The 18,722-nt window shown below is 38.8% G+C and overlaps 1 protein-coding gene across 1 annotated transcript; it reads left to right on the top strand.

Moving 5' to 3' along the window:
- Positions 1-8,904: 8,904 nt before the first annotated feature.
- Positions 8,905-14,291, top strand: LOC308101555 (E3 ubiquitin-protein ligase TRIM47-like; the record flags this gene model as incomplete). Its single annotated transcript, XM_080450977.1, has 5 exons — positions 8,905-9,002; positions 9,229-9,478; positions 11,810-12,184; positions 13,104-13,199; positions 13,947-14,291. The coding sequence occupies 5 exons, from the start codon at positions 8,905-8,907 to the stop codon at positions 14,289-14,291; spliced, it is 1,164 nt and encodes a 387-aa protein (XP_080307103.1).
- Positions 14,292-18,722: the final 4,431 nt, after the last annotated feature.

Raw genomic sequence — 18,722 nt, 5'->3', positions numbered from 1 at the left:
TTGGACCCAATGAAAAACAGACGCAATTGATCACTTTTCATAATGGTAACCCATTAAATCTGGGAATGCATCTGTGTCATTTTAGATTTCTTTGGCTATTCAAAAATAGCAGATACACATGCTCATAGCGTGGCACCGAGTGCAGCGCTATGAGCTTGTAGATCTGCTCATTTTGAAAAATCGTGAAGATTTGTGCAAATCATTGAATACATATTTCTTAAAGCGAACATTTGTAACTGTCAAATGTCTCAACAAATGTCTTAATTATCTGAAAAACTATCGTTGCTATATCAGTGGCACTCAAACCTTTTCTTGTCAAGGACTCCCCAAAATGTTGTTTTAGGCCGCCGATCCCCATCAAAATATGTTGTTCCAGGGACCCCCAGAAGCAAAGATTTGAGTTAAACATGTTGTTTCCAAAAATGTATTCAAAGATTTGTACAAATGTTAAAGATTTTTCTAAAATAGCAGATCTACAAGCTTGTAGATCTGCTTTTTTTTTAATAGCCAAGTTGTAAAAATAATTGTTATAGCTAAAATCTAAAATGACACAGATGTGTTCCCAGATTGAATGAGTTAATTCATCTTGCCCCTGCAAAAGTGTATTTTGAGGAAGTTACAAAGTTGATTTAAGATGATGTGTGGATCCAAATCTCACTTGTTTTGACCTCGTATCCTGTATGAGTTCTCTTTCTCCTGATTGGATAGAATTGGTATCCCGACTTGAAAATGTGCTTTGTTTACAAGCCAAACTGTCTCTTCCTGTTTCTTGCAGAAACAGCTGGTGACAATGCAGGAGGAAGTCCAGCAGAAGATCCAGGAGAAAAAGAAGGAGCTGAAAGACCTGAGACGGGTCATGGAGGCCCTGAACGTGAGCTGATGTTATGATAATAGTTCTTGTTCTTGTGTTTACTGTGATGCTACTGTATATGGATGAGACAGTGCCTTGTGTCATCAGAAGCACTAAAGAAGTGGTTCTCAAGCCTTTTCATGTCAAGGACCCCCAATTAATATGTATTTGGCTGCAGACCCACCTTTGAAAATATTTATGTGCCAGCAATCCATAAGATTTGTGTTGTTAAAATGTTACAAAGTTATTCAAATGTTTTCACATTCTATCAAGATGTTCTTGAAAATAGCAGATCTACAAGCTCACAACGCGTCACGACGAGTTCGCCATGTGTTGTGAACTTGTAGAATTTTAGGCTATTTTAAGTGGTTAAACAGATTTTTTTTGGTTTTGGTTGGTTAAACAGATGTTGATGGTATATTAACATATTTTTTGGGGGACCCCCTGGAACCCCCTGAAGGACCCCTGGGGGTCCCTGCACTAAAGTACCCAGAATGACAGTAAAGAACAGTGACAGTAAAGAATCCATCATATCATGGAACTTCTGGAATGGCCAACAATACTTATGTTGTGACTGAATGTATTCCCCACAAAGTTCTACACTTACATGAGAACTTATAACCAAGAGTTTCTTTCTTCCTTTCGGCGTGTGTGTGAAGCAGAGCTCTGCAGAAGCAGCAGTGGAGGCCAGTGACAGGATCTTCAGTGAGATGATGGTCTCCATTGAGAGAAGACGCAGTGAGCTTAAAGAACTGATCAGAGATCAGCAGCAGACTGCAGTGGCTCAGACTGAGGCTCTCCTGAGGCAGCTGGAGGACCACATGGAGCAGCTGGAGAGGAGACATGCTGACCTGGAGGAGCTGTCCAACACTGATGACATCATCACTTTCATTCAGGTTCCACACATGGCATTTTACTGTTTGCTTTTGACTCATTTAGGAGAAATCAGCTTCATATTTCATCTCTTTCATGTCATTCCATCATGTCATATTATTATTACATCATAGTATATTACATAACATGACATTATTAATGCTGGTAGTTACTAATACTAATATAGTTGCTAGATACAGTAGTTGTACAGACCAGATGTCAATGTTAGAATTAGGCCTGTCACAATTATTACATAATTGCCTAATCACAATTATTTGAGATAATCACAATTATTTTCCACAATTGTCATAATTGTAAACATTTTCCAAAAATAGCAGATCTACAAGTTCAGCTTCTGAGCTTGTAGATTGTAGATTGTCTATTTCCACTATTTTGTCAAATATTTTGAAAGTATACATTTATTCAATATCTGCCCTGTACAATTTGTGTTCATAGATTGGAACGGAAATGTATATTTTTATTGATATTTTCAAAAACAAAAACACAATCACATTGTTAATCGCAATTATTTGCATGAGAATTAGAGACAAATTAAATCATCATTTGTGTGCGTGTGCGCGTGTGTGTGTGTGTGGTCAATGTACCAATTTATTGATCTCTTGGTTTAATGATCTTCCATCTCTGTCTATACTGGTTTACTTGTCTCTCTCCAGAGTTTCCAGTCTCTCTCCAGTTCCAGTGGATCTCCAGTCTCACCCAGTGTCATCATCTGTCCTGTGAGGTCCTTCACAGATGTGATTGATGTGGTGTCTGGTCTGAGAGACCAACTAGACAACATCCTGAAGACAACTTGCCCAGAGATATCAAAGAGAGGTGAGATTTAAATGTGTTTCTTGTTTTTCTAACCAGCCATCATAGTAAACATGGATTGATGAAGTCAGAAGGCAACTGGAGATATTTGAACTGAAGCAGACTGATGGTACACAGGTTGGCTGTCTGTCAGATTGGACAGAAACATTGAAGAATTTAAGCAAGAATATTTCTCAAAGGAGAGGTTAGGGTTAGATTTAAATGTCTTTTGTAAGTGTTGAAACAGTTTGTACAGGTGGAAGTATGTCTGGGAAGGCTACTAAAGCCTGTAGTATGGCGGGCAGTAGATTAGTGTGACCTGTGTTTCATGTCACCCGCTACAGTATATAAATGCACCATTTAATATTTATTATTATTTATTTATTTATTTTTTATATTTTTGTTCTTAATAAATGATCTTGAGGAGTTCTCTCTCCTGATTGAATGAAATGTGAAACCCACCTGAAAATGTATTTTCTGAAGAGCTGGGGAGACAGCTGTTACTGAACAAACACTATATAATAGCAATGATTACTATCAAGCTATAATAGCTTGAAACTTTTTGACAAAACCCTTGGAACTTCAGTTTAATCCATTCTTCAGTATGATGTCTGTCATTTATGCTATATATGTGACTGTGCCTTTAAGAGAGCTACGACACTGCCGTAAAGCAGGCCTGTTGTCTTTTACGTCAGTCGTATGTTGTGACCTCCTGTAGGCTCACGCTGTATGTTTTACATGCCTGAAGTCAGCAGTAAAGTCTATTGGATTTGACCCTTTGTGTGGACATAGAAATCCTTTACAATGTCATGATGACCTTTACTGTTTTCTTGTGTCTCCAGTTGATGTTTTACATCCAGCGGAGCCTCAGACCAGAAAGGACTTTTTACAATGTGAGTCCATGTTGATGCAGGTTCTGAACGTTGAAGTTTCATTCTGATATGTTGTTATTTAAAGCTCTAATGAGTTTGATCTGAGAGACTAACTCTAAACACAATAAGGTTCATGAGGTTTGATTTGTCTTTTGTCGTGTGTTCTCACAGATTCCTCTCCTCTGTCTCTGGACATGAACACAATAAACACACGTCTCTCCCTGTCAGAGGAGAAGAGGAAGATGACTGTAACACAACAACATCAACCTTATCCTGCTCATGCAGAGAGATTTACTAAGTACGGTCAGGTGTTGTGTACAGAGGGTCTGTCTGAACGTTGTTACTGGGAAGTAGAGTGGAGTGGTAGAGCGGTTTTTATAGCAGTCTGTTATAAAGACATCAGCAGACAAACCTACTTTGGAAACGATGATAAATCCTGGGGTATAGAGTGCTATGATAAAAACTACTGGTTCATACACAACAGTGTTCAGACTAAAGTGTCAGGGCCTCTCTCCTCCAGAGTGGGGGTGTACCTGGACCACAAGGCAGGTACTCTGTCCTTCTACAGTGTTTCTGACACAATGACCCTCCTACACACAGTTCAAACCACGTTCACACAACCTCTCTATCCAGGGATAAGGGTTTATGGGAACTATGGAGATACAGCAGAGCTGTGTAAGACATGGTAGACATGTTAAGAATACTGATGATGATACTCAGTTAAAAACTTTGTTTTCTTCATTTGATGATAGATTTTCTCTTCTAGATAAAGCATGTGTAAGAATGATGTGTACAGTATACTACACCATCATGATCAATCAATCCATTGTGTTCTGCTCATTACATTTCTTTAATAAGCCTGCTGCAGACAATCATTATACAGTATGCCCTGTTATCTTGTTGATATTACTACAGAGCCCTCTGTCAGTCTGTGTACATTGATTATACTAAATGTAGTGGTTCTCAAACTGTGGGTCTGGACCCCCAGGTGGTCCCCAAATGATTATAATTTTTTTAATGTGCAAAATTGTTTTTTCACTCAACAGTAAAACCAACATACAGTATGTATAATGTATACAGGGTTTCTGTCCATTTCTAAAGTGACAATTTAAGGACTTTTAAGACCTATTGAATACCTCTAAAATGAAAATTAAAACATGGCATTACTGCGTTAAAAGTAATCAACAAACTATACTAAAAAATTGTTAAACATTGGCCAAATACTTCCTCCTCATGGTGTCAATAGGGTATTGTGTGTCAAAAGTTAATTGATTTATCGCTTATAAAAATATATTTTAATATGATGTATATATTTTTTGACCCTTTTTGTAAATACAGTAGGAACGTTTGAGTCCTTCAAACAGTTACACACTTAAAACCTGTTAAAAACAAAAGAGGGGGGAAAAGCTTCTGTAATTTCTTTAATATCCGATCTACAAGCTCACAACTTATCTGGCAAAATGAACAAAATGTTTCAATTCATATAAAGGAGTTTGAGACCGTCAGGTAATCATTTTTCTTTTCATCAACTTTACTTCATTTACACTGACTTGTTTTTTCAAAATAAATGTGAGCACTGTGGCTGCAACCTCTATAGCAGAGTGTTTTAGTCTTATTTTGAAGAATGTTTCTCTTTCTGTTTCTGTCTCTCTGTGAATGTTGTCTCCATGTTTAGATGACGTTTTATACAGGATGTGAAGATAGATGTTAAATCAGGCTGAGGACTGAGGTGTGTGTGTGTGTGTGTGTGTGTGTCAAGTCAAACTTTTGTCTATGCTACATTGTTCCCTAGACAATGATAATAATTAAATATTATGCATAGTGTAAATATGTTTGCTTTTATCTAGTTTTACTAACTCTACACTTAAACAATTTTGCTAGTAATCTTCAATACTTTTTCTATATACATGTAATTACTTTCCATCAGAGGCTTCCACACAGATTCATAATGAATGACATCGTTGACATGACATATCATGGGTTAATGACTCATTAACTTTGGATTACAACTGGACTTTGTATCATTTATTACTCATTTTCCCGTTGCACAATGATGAATGAACTGTCTCTTTTCTTCAGTCACTTTATTAGAACTTCTTCAGCAAAATAGAAGACGTGTTCAAGTTCACATCACTTCCTCAATAGTACAATAGACCAGTGGTGTAACTAACTAAGTACATGTACTCAAGTACTGTACTTAAGTACAATTCGGAGGTATTTTTACTTTAACGTAGTACTTCCCATTTTCAATACTAAACATTTTATTGGACAGAAATGTAAAAACAGCACGAGTACAGTCAAACACTTTGTCTAAAAGGATAACACCAAAAAGGTCCTTGCGGTCTTGTTTCCATTGGTGTCCTAGGTACTGGGGGCATTGACCCTTTGACTATCTTAAAACTACATCCCATCACTCAAATACCACTTAATTGCCTCTGAGAGGTAGTGGAGAATTAATAGTCACTAAGTCAGTCAATAGGCTGTTGTTTATCTATAACCCAGTGGTTCTCAACCTGTTCAGGCCGTGACCCCCAAAAATAATCATAATTGAACTGGTAACAGACTGTACAATGAAAGATTATAGGCCTTTAAATTGGTTAATTTAGCAAAGTGTTAAAACTGCACATTACAAAATACAGTAGCTGATCTGCGGTGATGCTATTTTTGCTATTTTAAAATGGTTTTCAGAATAAAAAATTAAATAAGCCATAAGACGCCGTGCAAAATAGGGAATATGTTTGATAAAGTGAGTGATACAGACAGCACAGCTAAAAAAAATAAAATAATACTTGACCCTATTATAAATGAGTCTATCGTGTCTATCAAATTCATGCAGTTTTAATATAATTCACCACTATGTGTTTCAAGTTTCAATTAAAAAATCCAATGTGTGGCCCTTCACTCACTTTATCAAAGTCAGTTTGGCCCCTATAGAAAAAAAACCTGTTTTTTATGTCCAGTGAAGTCAAGACCTACAAAACCAAAACATCTGGGGAAAAAAATATTGTTTTTCTAAAAACATCATTCAATCATAATATCTCAGAATGTGACATATTATGCATGCACAGTAGACTAATGATTATATTTCAGAAACTGATTCCCTGGGAAATACATATTTCAAAATGATGGCAGACGCATATCATGTTTATTAACCACTTCAACCTCATATGGGTAACCAGAGTCCCTCAGGGCTCAATACTAGTGTCTTTTCTGTTTTGGGTTATTGTGGGGAAAGCTTTCGCTGAAAATAGCCGATCGACAAGCTCACAACGCGTCGCAGCGCGGCGCGTTGTGAGCTTGTCGATCGTCTATTTTCTGTGACCAAAATACGGATGCTGGGGTTTTTAAGTGGTTATAAATAATATTGAATATAGAAGTCCTAAGTACATTTGCTCATTTTGTTTTGTTTATTTAGTCACAAGCTCTCTTTAATGCTTTTCATCAGTTAAACATTTATGAAAATCACAGACAGACTTAAAGGGCCACTTCCCTGATTTTGAACCCAAATCCTGTTTTTATGAAGTCGAGGACAAAATAAAGATGATTTGGCAGTGCTTCTATGTTTTTATTTGGAATTTGGAATGTTTACTCTGTGACATCACCGGGTGAACCTCAGTTCCTCCTATAGACTACTTGGACTACAGTGTTTCCTGTAAACTGTAGTTCCAGTTGGAACTATACTAATATCAGCTGGAGTCCTGTGTGACTCTTCTCATGTGTGTACGCTCCAAATAGTTTTGCTGTCCCTATTTTGGCCATTAAACAAAAATATGATTTATTTTTTGCTATGTTGAACAAAATATGTTATTTTCACTACCTTTGTGCAACAGTGTCACACCACGAAGTAGGGCATTATTTATTTTAAGAAAAAAATCATCTAAAGTTGAAATATGGAGATAAAGGTTTTCTACATAACAGCGACAATACCGTATTTTTGATAGTTTGAATGTGAGATTGAACAAGCCTAAGTTTATCCAATAAAACATTAATATAATAAGTGGTACTTTTCATGTCATAGTCCTTTTCAAGAGCAGTGGACCTTAACCAAGAGATGAATGAAACACTACTCTGTTGGGTTTATAGTGTCCTCAAACTAAATATTGTACAAAATCATTATGCCTTTACTCTGATATTTGCTCAAGAAAAAAATAGTTTCATTTGTATTGACAGCAAAATCCTGCATGGCTATAAGCAAACAAGTGGTGAACGCTGCCCCCTTGTGTCCAAAGTGAAACATAACCTGAAACAGAATCTCATATAATGTAACTTTGCATTCACAGTATTGTTTGTTTTTGTTTTGTTTTTAGAATTCCAAAAGCTTAACAAATACGTACATTCAGCTTTTTCATCTGGACCATGTACATAACACAGCTATGAATTACAGTAGGAGAGGTTTTATGGCACACAATGTCATAGATGGTTTTTTTTTTACAGTGAAGTCAAGACCTAAATAACCAAAGAAATCTGGGGGGAAACATATTTTGTCCATCATTCAACCATAATGTCTCAGAATGTGACATTATGTATGCGAATTAGACTAATGATTATATTTCAAAAACTGATTCCCTGGGAAATACATATTTCAAAATTATGGCAGACGCATCATGCTTGTAAAAAAAAAATTGTGCAAAGTACAACAATTATATGAACAGTATCAACTATAGGCTACACTTGATAGGATGAAATGCAACTCAGAAGATGAATTTGAGCAAAATCCAGTTTGCTTCCATTGACAAGTGTACTAAACTATAGGTTACATGTTCATGTGTGGCCTTGAGATCATGTGTCCCCTGACAGTTAAAGCTGTTAAACCAAAGGTCCAGTCGACTGTACCACTGTCCTGTCCACTGAGGTCACAATACTGAATGGAATTCATTCATCATCCTTCAATTTGACTGGCATTTCTCTCACTTAATCTGTAGGAACTTAATCTTGTTTCCTGAAATAACACACACAATGAATAATTCCATGAACACTTCAGGTCCAACCTGAAGTGAGGGGACAAAACAAAAGAGAATGACAAGCAATGACACAACAGCAATAAGGCATCACTGAATTGGCCTCCAGATGTTTTTTTATTATATCATTATGATCGGGTTCACATAGCCTGGCATTGACAGACTGATGATGTGGATTCACTCACACGTTCCTCCACGGTATCAGTCTGGACTTCGGCCCATAGGCAGAGAGTATGAGAAATCAGAAAATGAGCGGGCCAATCAGGGGGCTGCTTTTCACTGTTGTACAGACAGCAGTTGAAACGCAGTCACTGATTGGCCCGGTCATGTCTTTGTAATCCTGAGTGTTAAACTCTTAACGCTCTTCCCTGAATCCATGAGAGAAACGAAATAAAAATTCAGGTCGAGTGTCAGGCTACTCAATACCATGTGTGCCCACTGGAAGAAGTGGAGCGAAAGTGGTCTGTGTGGAACTAGTGAGAAAGTCGAGATACTTCACTAAAATACACATTTTCTACCAGAACTGCCCTCCTTCTCCTTCATGCCGTTCCCGCCTCCAAATAAATACCCCCGATTATCTGTTAACCCCGTGTCACCACCACCAGGCTTTTCCACACGGAGGGGAAATGATGGTGTAGTGTGAGAGTCCAGCTGTACAATGTTCAACCACAAGCTGAACCTGTTTGTGCTACACATTCACTGTCTCTTTAAAACCACTGCCTCCTGCAAACATCCAGGAAGTCCCTCCCTTTGCCTCATAGATGTCTTTGCCTCTCCTAGTTTTCTACAGAGGAAACGAAACCCAGTCTCTCTTCAGAGTAAACCAAAGTGTTGTGTTTTTTCTCAGTGTGAGTGTGGTTGTCAGTCAAATGGCACAACAGCAGCAGCAACAACAACAGACATGTGATCTGGACCAGGACCAGTTCTGCTGTTGTTCTGTCTGTCTGGACCTTCTAAAGGAACCAGTGACTCTACAGTGTGGACACAGTTACTGTAGAAGCTGTATTGAGGGTTACTGGGACCAGTATGAGGAGACTGGAGTCTACAGCTGTCCCCAGTGCAGAGAGAGCTTCAGTCCCAGACCTGTTCTGAGGAAGAACACCTTGCTGGCTGAGGTGAGATGACCTTACAAGTTACAACCACACATTAAACTACATGTTCTGATACACAAAACTCCTTGTTGACTATTTTTGATTTTGATTTGGTTATACTATATGTTGGTTACTACACATTATGTTCTGTATGTTGATAATGCCCAACATAATTATAATAATAGATAATAGATTAATAATAGATAATAGATTTTCTCTTCTAGATAAAGCATGTGTAAGAATGATGTGTACAGTATACTACACCATCATGATCAATCAATCCATTGTGTTCCGCTCATTACATTTCTTTACTAAGCCTGCTGCAGACAATCATTATACAGTATGCCCTGTTATCTTGTTGATATTACTACAGAGCCCTCTGTCAGTCAGTGTAGATTGGTTATACTGAATGTAGTGGTTCTCAAACTTTGCATCTGGATCCCCAGGAGGTCCCCAAATGATGATATTATGCTTAATGTGCAACATTGTTTTCTCACTCAACAGTAAACAAACCAACATACAGTATGTATAGTTTATACAGGGTATCTGTCCATTTTTAAAGTGACAATTTAAGGACTTTAAAGACCTTTTAAATACCTCTAAAATGAAAATTAAAACATAGCATTACTGCGTCAAAAGTAATCAACAAACTACTTTTTTCTTCAAAATAAATGTGAGCACTGTGGCTGCAATCTCTATTGCAGAGTGTTATTTTGAAGAATGTTTATCCTTCTGTTTCTGTCTCTGTAAACGTTGTCTCCATGTTTAGATGATGTTTGATACAGGATGTGAAGATAGATGTTAAAATCTGACATGAAAGGACTGACTGTGTGTGTGTGTGTGTGTGTGTGTGTGTGTGTGTGTGTGTGTGTGTGTGTGTGTGTGTGTGTGTGTGTGTGTGTGTGTGTGTGTGTGTGTGTGTGTGTGTGTGTGTGTGTGTGTGTGTGTGTGTGTGTTGACTATTAAAAACTATTTGTCTCTCCATCGCCCTCCAGGTGACGCTGCAGAGCCGGCACCGGGCAAGTCCATCCGTCACATGTGTCAGTTCCACTCCCACCATAACCTGCTGAGCTTGGCTCAGCCCCCCCCCCCCCCCCTCGGACAGCAGCAGCAGCTCTTCCAGGCTCCAGGCCCCCGACTCGGAGCGCCAGCCCCAGGACGGGAGGCCCCCCATGGGCTCCGCGCTGAGCTTCTCCCTGGTGGGCGGCGGGGGCTGCTCCACCGCCGAGAACAGCATCTGGATCAAGCAGGCGGCGCCCCAGGAGGAGGAGGAGAGTAAGCCCTCCTCCGCCGCCATCACCAACTTCTGGGACTTTTTCACCGGGAAGGGCTTGAGGATGAAGGAAGAGACAGAAAGAGGGAGAGGGGGAGAGAGAGAGTGTGCGTGCGTATGTGGTTGTGCACATGTGTGCACATGTATGTGTGTGTGTTTGTGTGTGTGTGTGTGTGTGTGTGTGTGTGTGTGCACGTGCGTGCGTGCATGCGCGTGTGTGCGTGCGTTGACTTGTGGAAATTAAATTGGGAACTGAGTGAAGTTTCTCTTCACTTATAATCTATAAGTGAAGAGAAAGACAAAAAGGAAGGAGAAGGAAAAGTCTAACATTTGCCCTCAGAAACATTATATTAACCACATGAACCCTAGCGTCCCCTTTCGGGGCATGTCGTAAAAAGCTGATCTACAAGTTCACAGCGTGTCTGTAGAATAATCTATTATTATGATGTAACGGTGGCGTTTGTATTACCTGCACATGTGGCCTTCTAGCCGCTAGAACTAAATATCCTTCTGAAAATAAGATACAGGAAGGCGCTAGAATCTAGCGCCTTCCTGTATCATATTTTCAGAAGGATATTTAGTCATAATAATAAGTACAAATATATACAATTCTAAAAACTACAGCTCTGACCTAGAGTGTTGAAATCAGGGGACTTTGCACATGTCACATGAGAGTCACATGAGAGTGTTGAGAGGGTTGATTGATTAGGTCAGATAAGGAGCTGGGGTACAGTGGCCATTGTTATAGAATAGTGCTAAAGCCTGTGTTTCCAATACACAAGTCACATGATTAATCAACGGAAGGTTTCACCCACATGGGTAGACCAACCCATATAAATAGAGTGGATGCTTGCTGAACAGGAGTGTGTTCTGCATGCATCAGTGTTACTTGTGACCAGGGTGTTATTGCTGTGTTTGTCATTTTCCATTATGAGCGCCGAGGGACTGACGGTAAGAATTTAGAGCGTGTTTACACAGCGATAAATGTTTATATTTCTGATATGTTTTATAGTTGTGTGTGTGAATATCTCATGTCAGTAAGTCGTTGTGTTGTTCTTTGTGTTACCTCTCTTTACTTCCAGGGTGTGATGAAGCTGAGCAGTACAGGAGGTCAGCAGTCTTCTGCCTCTGCTGCTCTGCTGTACGCCGGTCCAGCAGACGTGGCCTGTGATTTCTGCACCGGAGCCAGACCTCACAAAGCTCTCATGTCTTGTCTGGTGTGTCTGGTCTCTTACTGTGAGACTCACCTCCAGCCTCACTACAATGTTCCTGCGTTGAAGAAGCACAAGCTGGTCCCAGCCACCAACAAACTGCAGGAGAAGATGTGCTCCAGTCATGACAAGCTGATGGAGGTGTTCTGTCGCACAGACCGCCAGTGTATCTGCTATCTGTGCACCATGGATGAACATAAGGGCCATGACACGGTGTCAGCTGCTGCAGAGAAGGCAGAGAAACAGGTAGGACCACGATCACTTGAAGATAAATCATAAGAGAGATCATGTTTTAAATATAGAAGCAGAACTAAATGATCATGTCAGAGACATTAAAAGCGCAAACCAGGGTGTTGTACAATAACAAGTATTAAAGGATGAAGTACACTCCTTTTGGACCCAATGAAAAACAGACGCAATTGATCACTTTTCATAATGGTAACCCATTAAATCTGGGAATGCATCTGTGTCATTTTAGATTTCTTTGGCTATTCAAAAATAGCAGATACACATGCTCATAGCGTGGCACCGAGTGCAGCGCTATGAGCTTGTAGATCTGCTCATTTTGAAAAATCGTGAAGATTTGTGCAAATCTTTGAATACATATTTCTTAAAGCGAACATTTGTAACTGTCAAATGTCTCAACAAATGTCTTAATTATCTGAAAAACTATCGTTGCTATATCAGTGGCACTCAAACCTTTTCTTGTCAAGGACTCCCCAAAATGTTGTTTTAGGCCGCCGATCCCCATCAAAATATGTTGTTCCAGGGACCCCCAGAAGCAAAGATTTGAGTTAAACATGTTTCCAAAAATGTATTCAAAGATTTGTACAAATGTTAAAGATTTTTCTAAAATAGCAGATCTACAAGCTTGTAGATCTGCTTTTTTTTTAATAGCCAAGTTATAAAAATAATTGTTATAGCTAAAATCTAAAATGACACAGATGCGTTCCCAGATTGAATGAGTTAATTCATCTTGCCCCTGCAAAAGTGTATTTTGAGGAAGTTACAAAGTTGATTTAAGATGATGTGTGGATCCAAATCTCACTTGTTTTGACCTCGTATCCTGTATGAGTTCTCTTTCTCCTGATTGGATAGAATTGGTAGCCCGACTTGAAAATGTGCTTTGTTTACAAGCCAAACTGTCTCTTCCTGTTTCTTGCAGAAACAGCTGGTGACAATGCAGGAGGAAGTCCAGCAGAAGATCCAGGAGAAAAAGAAGGAGCTGAAAGACCTGAGACGGGTCATGGAGGCCCTGAACGTGAGCTGATGTTATGATAATAGTTCTTGTTCTTGTGTTTACTGTGATGCTACTGTATATGGATGAGACAGTGCCTTGTGTCATCAGAAGCACTAAAGAAGTGGTTCTCACACCTTTTCATGTCAAGGACCCCCAATTAATATGTATTTGGCTGCAGACCCACATTTGAAAATATTTATGTGCCAGCAATCCACATATAAGATTTGTGTTGTTAAAATGTTACAAAGTTATTCAAATGTTTTCACATTCTATCAAGATGTTCTTGAAAATAGCAGATCTACAAGCTCACAACGCGTCACGACGAGTTCGCCATGTGTTGTGAACTTGTAGAATTTTAGGCTATTTTAAGTGGTTAAACAGATTTTTTTTTGTTTTGGTTGGTTAAACAGATGTTGATGGTATATTAACATATTTTTGGGGGGACCCCCTGGAACCCCCTGAAGGACCCCTGGGGGTCCCTGCACTAAAGTACCCAGAATGACAGTAAAGAACAGTGACAGTAAAGAATCCATCATATCATGGAACTTCTGGAATGGCCAACAATACTTATGTTGTGACTGAATGTATTCCCCACAAAGTTCTACACTTACATGAGAACTTATAACCAAGAGTTTCTTTCTTCCTTTCGGCGTGTGTGTGTGTGTGTGTGTGTGTGTGTGTGTGTGTGTGTGTGTGTGTGTGTGTGTGTGTGTGTGTGTGTGTGTGTGTGTGTGTGTGTGTGTGTGTGTGTGTGTGTGTGTGAAGCAGAGCTCTGCAGAAGCAGCAGTGGAGGCCAGTGACAGGATCTTCAGTGAGATGATGGTCTCCATTGAGAAAAGACGCAGTGAGCTTAAAGAACTGATCAGAGATCAGCAGCAGACTGCAGTGGCTCAGACTGAGGCTCTCCTGAGGCAGCTGGAGGACCACATGGAGCAGCTGGAGAGGAGACATGCTGACCTGGAGGAGCTGTCCAACACTGATGACATCATCACTTTCATTCAGGTTCCACACATGGCATTTTACTGTTTGGTTTTGACTCATTTAGGAGAAATCAGCTTCATATTTCATCTCTTTCATCTCATTCCATCATGTCATATTATTATGACATCATAGTATATTACATAACATGACATTATTAATGCTGGTAGTTACTAATACTAATATAGTTGCTAGATACAGTAGTTGTACAGACCACAATAATATTGTCAGAATTAGGCCTGTCACAACTATTACATAATTGCCTAATCACAATTATTTGAGATAATCACAATTAGTTTCCACAATTGTCATAATTGTAAACATTTTCCAAAAATAGCAGATCTACAAGTTCAGCTTCTGAGCTTGTAGATTGTAGATTGTCTATTTCCACTATTTTGTCAAATATTTTGAAAGTATAAATGTATTCAATATCTGCCCTGTACAATTTGTGTTCATAGATTGGAACGGAAATGTATATTTTTTATTGATATGCTCAATACCAAAAACGCAATTATTTGCATGAGAATTAGAGACAAATTGAAATCATCATTTGTGTGCGTGTGCGTGTGCGTGTGCGTGTGCGTGCGCGCGTGTGTGTGTGTGTGTGGTCAATGTACCAATTTATTGATCTTTAATGATCTTCCATCCTTGTCTATACTGGTTTACTTGTCTCTCTCCAGAGTTTCCAGTCTCTCTCCAGTTCCAGTGGATCTCCAGTCTCACCCAGTGTGGTCATCTGTCCAGATGTGATTGATGTGGTGTCTGGTCTGAGAGACCAACTAGACAACATCCTGAAGACAACTTGCCCAGAGATATCAAAGAGAGGTGAGATTTAAATGTGTTTCTTGTTTTTCTAACCAGCCATCATAGTAAACATGGATTGATGAAGTCTGAAGGCAACTGGAGAGATTTGAACTGGAGCAGACTGATGGTACACAGGTTGGCTGTCTGTCAGATTGGACAGAAACATTGAAGAATTTAAGCAAGAATATTTCTCAAAGGAGAGGTTAGGGTCAGATTTAAATGTCTTTATTGTGTTTTAACCAGCCCCTATACTGTACTGTACAATTGTAAGTGTTGAAACAGTTTGTACAGGTGGAAGTATGTCTGGGAAGGCTACTAAAGCCTGTAGTATGGCGGGCAGTAGATTAGTGTGACCTGTGTTTCATGTCACCCGCTACAGTATATAAATGCACCATTTAATATTTATTATTATTTATTATCATTTTTATTATATTTCCGTTCTTAATAAATGATCTTGAGGAGTTCTCTCTCCTGATTGAATGAAATGTGAAACCCACCTGAAAATGTATTTTCTGAAGAGCTGGGGAGACAGCTGTTACTGAACAAACACTATATAATAGCAATGATTACTATCAAGCTATAATAGCTTGAACCTTTTGACAAAACCCTTGGAACTTCAGTTTAATCCATTCTTCAGTATGATGTCTGTCATATATGCTATATATGTGACTGTGCCTTTAAGAGAGCTACGTTACGACACTGCCGTAAAGCAGGCCTGTTGTCTTTTACGTCAGTCGTATGTTGTGACCTCCTGTAGACTCACGCTGTATGTTTCATAGATATATATAAAGGCTAGATGGCTCAAGGGGACGGCGCAAGCGTAGCTCAACCGCGGCCATCTTGAAACAGTCATTCATAACATTATGTCTATGGTGCATATACTTTGAAATAACCATAGCGTGCTCAATTTTCATCTGATTTTCAAACGGTTTGGTGTGTTGTAAACACCAAAGATGTAGTTATGATACTGCATACTTATAATTATAATCATGTTTTTTTTTATTTTTTATAATTTTATAATTTTATAATTTTATTACATCTTTGGTGTTTACAACACACCAAACCGTTTGAAAATCGGATGAAAATTGAGCACGCTATGGTTATTTTAAAGTATATGCTCCATAGACATAATGTTATGAATGACTGTTTCAAGATGGCCGCCATGTGGCAACGTCGTACTCCATTGGCCAGCAGCGCGGGTGAGTCATCTAGCCTTTATATATATCTATGGTTTTACATGCCTGAAGTCAGCAGTAAAGTCTATTGGATTTGACCCTTTGTGTGGACATAGAAATCCTTTACAATGTCATGATGACCTTTACTGTTTTCTTGTGTCTCCAGTTGATGTTTTACATCCAGCGGAGCCTCAGACCAGAAAGGACTTTTTACAATGTGAGTCCATGTTGATGCAGGTTCTGAACGTTGAAGTTTCATTCTGATATGTTGTTATTTAAAGCTCTAATGAGTTTGATCTGAGAGACTAACTCTAAACACAATAAGGTTCATGAGGTTTGATTTTTCTTTTGTCGTGTGTTCTCACAGATTCCTCTCCTCTGTCTCTGGACATGAACACAATAAGCAAAGATCTCTCCCTGTCAGAGGAGAAGAGGAAGGTGACTAGAACAAAACAACAACAACCTTACCCTGATCATGCAGAGAGATTTGCTAAGTACACTCAGGTGATGTGTACAGAGGGTCTGTCTGAACGTTGTTACTGGGAAGTAGAGTGGAGTGGTTATGGGGTTGGTATAGCAGTCTGTTATAAAGACGTCAGCAGACAAAGCTACTTTGGAAACAATGTTAAATCCTGGTGTTTAGAGTGCATTGGTAAAAACTACTGGTTCACACACAACAGTGTTCAGACTAAAGTGTCAGGGCCTTTCTCCTCCAGAGTGGGGGTGTACCTGGACCACAAGGCAGGTACTCTGTCCTTCTACAGTGTTTCTGACACAATGACCCTCCTACACACAGTTCAAACCACGTTCACACAACCTCTCTATCCAGGAATAAGGGTTTGGAACTATGGAGATGCAGAGCTGTGTAAGACATGGTAGACATGTTAAGAATACTGATGATGATATTCAGTTGAAAACTTTGTTTTCTTCATTTGATGATTTTCTCTTCTAGATAAAGCATGTGTAAGAATGATGTGTACAGTATACTACACCATCATGATCAATCAATCCATTGTGTTCCGCTCATTGCATTTCTTTAATAAGCCTGCTGCAGACAATCATTATACAGTATGCCCTGTTATCTTGTTGATATTACTACAGAGCCCTCTGTCAGTCTGTGTAGATTGGTTATACTAAATGTAGTGGTTCTCAAACTGTGGGTCTGGACCCCCAGGAGGTCCCCAAATGATATTTTGCTTAATGTGCAACATTGTTTTCTCACTCAACAGTAAACAAACCTACAAACACAAACATACCGTACATACATGTATAGTGTATGTATAATGTATACAGAGTACATTTCTAAAGTGACAATTTAAGGACTTTTTAAGACCTATTGAATACCTCTAAAATGAGACATTACTGTGTCAAAAGTAATTAACAAACTATACTATAGAAAATGGTCAAAAATTGGCCAAATATTACCTGACAAAGAGAGAATTTGTGAAAATAGCCGATCTACAAGCTCACTGTGAGCTTGTAGATCTGCTGTTTTCACAATATTGATGAAGTCAAACTAAATGTAATGCCTCAACTCCTGCAATTCCAAGTGCTTGTCAGGGTGGCTGGTCCCCAGTTCAAATAGGATTATTTTGGGGAGTCTCTGCCTGAAAATGTTTGAGAACCACTGGTGTAATGTCTTCCTCCTCATTGTGTCAATAGGGTATTGTGTGTCAACAGTTAATCGCTTTTAAAAACATTTTAATGTGATGAACAATGTTTTTACCCCATTTTGTAAATACAGTAGAAACCTTGGAGTCCTTCAAACAGTTACACACTTATGAAGCCATGTTAAAAACAAAAGAGGGGGGAAAAGCTTCTGTACTTTCTTTAATATCTACAAGCTCACGACTTATCTGGCAAAATGACAAAATTATGTTTCAATTCATATAAAGGAGTTTGACACCATCAGGTAATCATTATGTTTTCATTAACTTTACTTAATTTACACTGACTTGTTTTTTTTCAAAATAAATGTCAGTCTGCAACCTCTAACAGTGTTTTAGTCTGATTTGAAGAATGTTTCTGTCTCTCTGTGAAAGTTGTCTCCATGTTTAGATGACGTTTTATACAGGATGTGAAGATAGATGTTAAAACAGTCTGAGGACTGAGAGGACAAGACCAATATCTGATTAATTCTGTGTGTGTGCTTGTAGATCTGCTATTTCCACTATTTTTTGAAAATGTGCAGCATTGTCTCTTCAAAGCCCAGAACACATTGAATATGAAACATTCAACACTGTAGTAACTGAACCTAGATTACCAAGTCATACAATAACATTGTGATTCAACAATACAATGAGAACCCCTGAACTGAAAGTGACTGGAGTTAGTTTCTGTCCCTCCCTGAAATCACTTCAATATGATTGATAACATAATAAATAAATAATGTTTAAGTGATTTTTTTTCTTTTGCTGTTTTACAAAAACAAATATAAAACAGTGTAACCGTGTCAGTCACACCACAAAGTAGGGCATTATTTCATGAACAAAATCCTATAAAGGTTTTCTGCATAACAGCATCAATATACAGTATTTTTTGGCAGTTTGAATGTGAGCTGGAACAAGCCTCATGATACGTGTAAGAG

Source organism: Gymnoscopelus braueri, assembly GCF_963280865.1.
Source record: "Gymnoscopelus braueri genome assembly, chromosome: 15".
Taxonomy (NCBI): Eukaryota; Metazoa; Chordata; class Actinopteri; order Myctophiformes; family Myctophidae; genus Gymnoscopelus; species Gymnoscopelus braueri.
Note: the sequence above shows the minus strand (reverse complement) of the source record. Positions and strands in the feature narration are given on the sequence as shown.